Here is a 7,263-nt window from a genome sequence, read left to right as displayed (position 1 = left end):
AAAAAGAAAATATATTGCATTCACGTCTTTTGAAATTGGATCAGAGATGACGCTAAAATTGCAAAGCACAGATAAGTTTACAGTTGCATTCTGTTGAACCTTCAAGGAAGAGGTTATTTCCAATACTATTTCAACTCTTCCCAGCAGTATATATATAACATAGAGAAAGCTTCTAAATTTGTTCTCCAAAACCAGCATAAAACTAGCACGAAAACCTAACAATAGCAAATCCCAACAAAAAAAATTTCCTTTATGGTGAGATTTTAATGAACTATTCAGTAGAACATTAAAAGAATAATATACCATAGACAAGTAGGCTTTATTTCAGGAATGCAAGACGATTTCAAGGTTAGTAAATCAGTTAACATAATTAACCACATTAATGAGTCAAAGGAGCAAAAACATAATTGTCTCAATGGGTTTCAAAAAGATATTTGTCAAAATTTAGAAATCATTATTGATCAACACTTTAAAAATTCCTTATTGTAGATCAAAGTATATCTCCAAAAAAAATCAATCATGGTTACATGTTTATATGTAACATGTATATCTATAAGTATAGATAATATAATAGAAAATGAATAAATGTAAACCTGTCTTGAATTGTAAATATTGTCAATACATTGTAAACATACAGAAAAGTAATGTAGTCTCACTCAAAATATACCAGAATTTATTTTGGACCTTGATACAGCTTACTCAGTTTATCCGGAAAAATAAACTCCCAAGAACAGCCAAGAAAACTGAAAAAGAAAAGTATGAGAGATGGGCTGCTACCAGAAAAGAAGTTTTATACAATAAAACTATAGTAATAGTTAAAATAGGTACTGGTACAAAAATAAATGGAATAGACTGTAGAATCCAGGTATAGATGCTAATCCACATAGGAACAAAGTATATGACAACAGTGAGATTTCAAATCAGTGAGCGAGAGGATGGATTATTCAATAAATGATATACAAACAACTTACAGCCATTTCAACGGGGGAAAGGTGTATGTATGTGTATGTGCACGTGCGCGCATACCTATCATTTGGTTGCTACCTTATTCCTGTTGACCTTAAAAAAAAAAGGCAATTATTTTACCATCAAAATGGATTCATTTGGGAAGAGCAGAGGAATTGCAATTCTGGACAGGCAAATTATGTGAACCTTAGGCAAGTCTGAAAAACAGGAGAGGGGCTTACATTTCTAGGGGAAGGAGCAAGCAGCTTGGGAGGGGGTGTTTCAAAGGATTCAAGTTAATAAGAGCTTCTCATTGACTGGGCTGTAACCAAGTCAGCAAAAGATCTGTAAATCAAGAATAAAAACAGTGAGATTGTATATTTGAAAGTCGATAAGAGAGTACATCTTAAAAGCTCTCATCATACTTACTGGATTTCGTTAACCAATGTCACCATTGAAAAAAAAATTCTCATCACAAGAAAACAATTTAAGTGTGGTGATGGATGTTAACTAGGCTTATGTAGTGATCATTTTACAATATATACAAAACGAACTGTTGTACATCTGAAACTAATATAATATGTCAGTTAAATCTCAATAAAAACAAATGAACAAAAAATATGTTATTTTCAACATATAAATATAAAGGAACTGTTTTCATTACCACACAAAAAGCTCTTACACACCAATAAAAAAGACAAATAAAAGAAATACAAATGGTTAAAAAATAAATGTTCAGCTTTATTCATGCAAGTTAAACAAGATACTAATTTCATCTTTTAGATTGGCTAAAACTACAAAGTTTGATAATATCTGGTGTTGGTGAGGGCATGAGAAGACAAGCACCCTTCAAGACTTGATGAGAGTATAAAGTGGTTCAAATATCAGTTTAGAATATTTAAAAAATTAAAAGCATACATGTTCTTCGACTCAGCAATTCTACTTTTAGAAATTATTCCTCAGAGAAAGTCATCCCAGTGCAAAAGAGTTTTATTGTAACTGTTTGTAAAAGCAGGAAACCAGAAACCTAAAACCTTTGGTTGGATGCTATTTAAAGATAAATATAATGTATTTGTGTGTGCTAATATGAGACAAATGAATAAGATGTTAGATGAGTAAGCTATAATATTTGTATAAAAAGATCACATGTGTGCATGTGCTTGAATATCCATAGACTGTTTATGGAAGGATACTGAAGAAATGTTTAACAGCAAGTGCCTCTGGGAAGTGGAACAGAAGTCTTTGGGGAAGGGGTGGTAAGGAAAATAGACTATTCTTCATTAGCTGTTTGTTCTTACTGCAGGTATTTTTTACCATGTGAATGAATTATAATTTTTAAAAATATATTGTTTGAAGGTTCAGTCAAGGAATATAAAATTTTATTTACATTTTACAAATTACTCAGTACTGTACCACCACCATCTCTGTGATCTTTTGAAATTCTCTTAACCTCTATCGGGGCTCATTAATAAGTAAGCCTAAGGGTAGGTTGCCCTACTTACTACAGAGAGTAGTTGTTTTGGGTTTTTTAAATAGCATAATATAGGAAAGCAATTTGACTACCATAAACTAACATGGAAATGCAAAGCATTCTAAAAATAGAGGTGAAAGAGAAGGATATAGGAGAATATAAAGAAAAAAGAGAAAGAAACAGAAAAACATAAGCTCAGTTGGGTTCTGGAATATAAGTCTGAGAAGAGCTTTTGATGTCCTTGAATAACTTGTTCTTCTCAAACCCAGCATGCATAATATAACCATCGTAAAACTCAACCGAGCGACATTTGTATTACACAAAAGTATTTTTAAATATTGGAAGTATATTATCGCACATGCTTCTTTTTTCTTAAGATTATGGTATTTGTTAAATGTGTGTACTAGTTAGTGTTGTCTATTTTAAATTGTAAAGTTAACCATGCTTTATAAAATATTAAATGTAAGTGCCTTTAAGTACTTTTAATTATAGTTTTGGAAACCAGTCCTAGTTGAGTGTTAATCTTCATCTCTGTTTTTCAGACAAATGTAGTAGGGCATTCTTTAGGATGTACTTGGCATTCCTTGAGGAATTCTCCTGGTGAGAAGATCAACTTACTGAAAAGAAGCCTTCTCAGTATTCCAAATACAGATTACATCCAGCTACTTAGTGAAATCGCCAAGGAACAAGGTTTTAATATAACATATTTGGATATAGGTATGATTTTTTTTTGGTTTATCCCAAAACATCTTTCTTTTAAAAATATGTTTGATGGACATGGACAATGGACTAATGGTTACCAGAGGGGAAGGGGGAGGGAAGAGGTAGATGGGAAAAGAAAAAATTAAATCATTTCTTCAATTAAAAAAATAAAAAATAGAAAAATAATAAAAATATGTTTGAGAAAAAAACTTCTTTTATAATTTATTTTCGTGATCAAGGATTCTAACTGTAATACCAGGCAGTAATCTATATAATTGATATGTTTCATTCTTATAAATAATAATAATAGCTAACATCTGTAGAGTTATAAAAATAACAATAGCTAAGATTTATAGAGTTTTCCTATGTGCCAGGCACTATTTTAAGGACATTACATATATCAGCTGACTGAATCCTCAAACTAACCCTGTGAAGTAGGTTCTATATGTAAGTGAAGAAAGTAAGGCACAGAAAGGTTGAGAAACTTGGCCAAGATTACATAGCTTGTCAGTGGTAGAACCAGATTTGGGGAAGAGCAACTAGAGATACACTGTCTATTAAACTAGCCCTGATGGGCAGATTGACAAATATAAAGGTACCCACATTTCTAGAAAATATGAAGTTTGAGAGGGCCGTACCTCTCTACTTTGTCAGTATTCACCAATTCTGGGAGATAAAAGGGGTCAAATCAATTAATAGCTTTATCCCATTCCAGCTATCATATTTTCCCTTCTTTATAGCTCTTAATCATTTAGATAGACAAATGTGAACAGACTGGAAAACAAGTCAGTTTGGATTTTCTTTTAATTCAGCATATAAAGCTAGCTAATGTGTGTTATGTGCGTGAAGGTGCATACATTTATTGTTTTGATTTAACATCAGTATAATGTGTAAAGAATTTGATATCTCTTATTCCAGTTTCAGTTAGCTGTGGGGACCTAACTTGTCAGAGCTCCTGGCACTGGGAAGTAGGGTGTTTAGGGACTGAAAGAACTTATGATTTTCTATGCCACTTTAGGATTGAATGATGGGTCAAGTGCAGTATCTTAATATACTGAGAATGAGGCCAAACCTGGGAATTTAGTGCATACAGATGCTCAGAAAAGGTGGTTGATGAAAGACCATTCATTCAACAAATACTTATTAAGTGTCTATGCTTTGTTGGGTATTTGAGACAAAGATGAATAAGCTATGTCATGGATAGGACTATGGAAAGTTTTGAATCTAGGAAAAGAAGGAAACTTGAGATGATTGTTTAGGTCATAAATTAATGATGCTTTTGGAATGCTTCTTAACGATTTAAAGAACTAAGTATTTCTTGTAAATATAGGACAGCAGTCTAAAAACCACAGTGTTAATTTGGCTACCTTCTATGTAAATATCTTCAAAAGAATCTAAATGTTCCCCAAAGAAGATATACAGAAGGCCAGCAAGCACATGAAAAGATAGATGCTCAACATCATTGGTCATCAGGGAAATAAAACCACTGTGAGATACCAATTCACACCCGTTAAGATGGCTGTGATGAAAAATGTAACAAATGTTAGTGAAGATGTAGAGATAGTAGAGCCCTCATGCATTGCTGGCGGGAATGTAAAACGGTTCAGCTGCTATGGAATACAGTTTTGCAGCACCTCAAATGAGTTGCCTTATGACCCAGCAACTCTACTAGGTATGTATCCAAATGAATTGGAAACTAATATACAAACAAATACCTGTACACACATGTTTATAGCTGTGCTAGTCATAATAGCCAGAAAGTTGAAATAGCCTATATGTCCATGACAGATAATGGATAAATCAATTGTGGTATATACATGCAATGAAATATTATTCAGCCATGAAAAGGAATGAAGTTCTGATATTTACTACATGGATGAACCTCAGGAATATACTAAGTAAAAGAAGCCAGACATGAAATGTCACATATTATATGATTCCATTTATATGAAATATCCAGAATAGATTAGTTCATAGAGACAGAATGCAGATTGGTGGTTGCCAAGGGCTGAGGCCGAGATTGTGGGGCGTGGGCAGGCAGGTTGGAAGCAGCTGCTTAATGGTTTGGGGTTTCCTCTTGGGGTGATGAAATGGCAAAAATGTTTTGTGATTAGATGGAGGTGGTTGCACAACATTGTGACTGCACTAAATGCCACTGAATAATTCAATTTAAAAATAGTTAATTTTATATTGTATGAATTTTACCTCAATTAGAAAAATAATAAAAGCGTAGATGCTACAACTAGAAAGCCTCTTCAGGCATTAAATAATCCTATTGTGTCTGGATATTTTCCACTATATTGACTCTACCTGAAATAACATTTAATCATGACCACTTTAAATAAGTCATAACTCACATGTTTCTACTTCTTCCCCTTGTCTTATTTATTTATCTTTGATAAGAGTGATTCATCAGTTGAGGAGAAGAACATTTGTTTCTTGGGTTTAGGTACTGTTTTTAAAACATCCTAACCCATATACAAGATGGAACTGGGCTCCGCACAGATTTATAACTAAGGAACACGAAGGCACAAGGGAAGTCTTGCCCTGACTCATGTATTCCCTGGTTCACATGTCTGCTGAAAATAACTCTAGACTTTATGGTAAAAAATACAATTTCCCCAGTCTTCTAGCAAATAATTTTCTCCTTTTAAAAGAAGTACTGGTCAGTAATTTGCAAACACTGTTTAGCCATACTAGAATTGCCTTGGGACATTTTTTTTTTTTTAATGCAAGACTCTGGCCGTTCTAACCCCCAACTCTGCCCGTTTCTGATTGAGCAGGTTGGAGTGAGGCCTAGACACCTGAATTTCTTTACAGTTCCCTTAGATGATAATGAAGCAAATCTTTGTTTGAGAAATGCTATAGCTGAGCAATTGTTTTGTTTTTAGTTTATACAAGAATAACAAAGATGGTAAGTGGAGTAGTCTACCGTGGATGCTTATGGAGAAAAACAGTGATAAAAATTGTATTGTTTATACAAAGGATATATTTTATATATACTGACTAACCATCTAACCATCATGTTTGAATATGTCATTACAGAGGAACTGAGTGCCAATGGACAGTATCAGTGTCTCGCTGAACTGTCTACCAGTCCCATCACAGTTTGTCATGGCTCTGGGATCTCCTGTGGCAATGCACAGAGTGATGCAGCTCACAATGCTTTGCAGTATTTAAAGATAATAGCAGAAAGGAAGTAAACTTGGAGCAACTTAGAAAGCCCTTCAGCAGCACATAAAAAGTTCCCCTTTCACTCCTTCCCAAGTAAAATGTTTACTGTAATGTTTGACTTTGTGTGTTGTTTCTAAATCTCTTCATAGATTCCTTCAACACTCCAGATGTAATTATCTCCTGGTAGTTGTTATTAAGCTCTTTTTAATGGCTTCAACTTTGTATTGGTATATTGTATTTCTAAACTTTGTACCATAGGCAGAGTGTAGCACCCATTTACAATGCCATGTACATAGAAGGAAGAAACTGCATGTTTATTGATGATGGTGATGATGGTAATGATGATGATGATGATGATGAAGAATAAATAAAACTGCTGCTAACAACAGTCTTTCTTACTGGTGCTTAACCTCTTCTTTGTGCACGGCTTTGTAAAGGGAATTTGAAGGAAGCCCCTTAGAATTAGAGTGTTGAGGAATGTACTAACAGGCTTTTATTGAATGTGATTGTTAAATGTCAAGGAATATTGATTGGTCTGCTGTGTATCCATGTAATAAAGAGCTGTTGTTATAATGGGTTCGGCTCATTTTATTAAAGTGTTAACTAATTTGTCTGTGCCCACCTCCCACCCCCCACCCCTGTTCATGTGAGTGACATTATAATGTGGCTATTCTGTTATTTACATACCTCTTGTTTACTTCTGAAAGTCCAAGGTAAAAAACCTGTGGCCTAAGCATAAATTTACAAATATATATGTGGTGAATCACTTCTATATTTTCTTTAAGCATATGCAGTGTTGTATTTTTCTTTGACATAAGCATTCATAGATGAATTAGTACTGTAGTTGAAAAGGCATTAGTAGAAATACAAAAAGGAAATAAAACTTTCCACTGCACTCAATTCAGTTACAGGAAAATGTTTCAAACAAAGCAGTGAGTGATTAAAAGGTTAGGAAATAAGTCTCATCAGCA

The 7,263-nt window shown here is 33.7% G+C and overlaps 1 protein-coding gene across 2 annotated transcripts in view; it reads left to right on the top strand.

The window, feature by feature from the left end:
- PRKRA (protein activator of interferon induced protein kinase EIF2AK2) overlaps window positions 1–6,867 on the top strand; it is a 17,748-nt gene extending 10,881 nt beyond the window's left edge. For both annotated transcript variants that reach the window (XM_006921240.3, XM_025039554.1), the window contains 2 exons: window positions 2,959–3,133; window positions 6,164–6,867. In XM_006921240.3, the coding sequence (XP_006921302.1) occupies window positions 2,959–3,133; window positions 6,164–6,321 (333 nt within the window). In that variant the 3' untranslated portion in view covers window positions 6,322–6,867. The remainder of the gene's footprint in view (window positions 1–2,958; window positions 3,134–6,163) is intronic.
- The last annotated feature ends 396 nt before the right edge of the window (window positions 6,868–7,263 follow it).

The sequence above is a fragment of the Pteropus alecto genome, unplaced genomic scaffold, assembly GCF_000325575.1.
Source record: "Pteropus alecto unplaced genomic scaffold, ASM32557v1 scaffold3, whole genome shotgun sequence".
NCBI classification, from domain to species: domain Eukaryota; kingdom Metazoa; phylum Chordata; class Mammalia; order Chiroptera; family Pteropodidae; genus Pteropus; species Pteropus alecto.
Note: the sequence above shows the minus strand (reverse complement) of the source record. Positions and strands in the feature narration are given on the sequence as shown.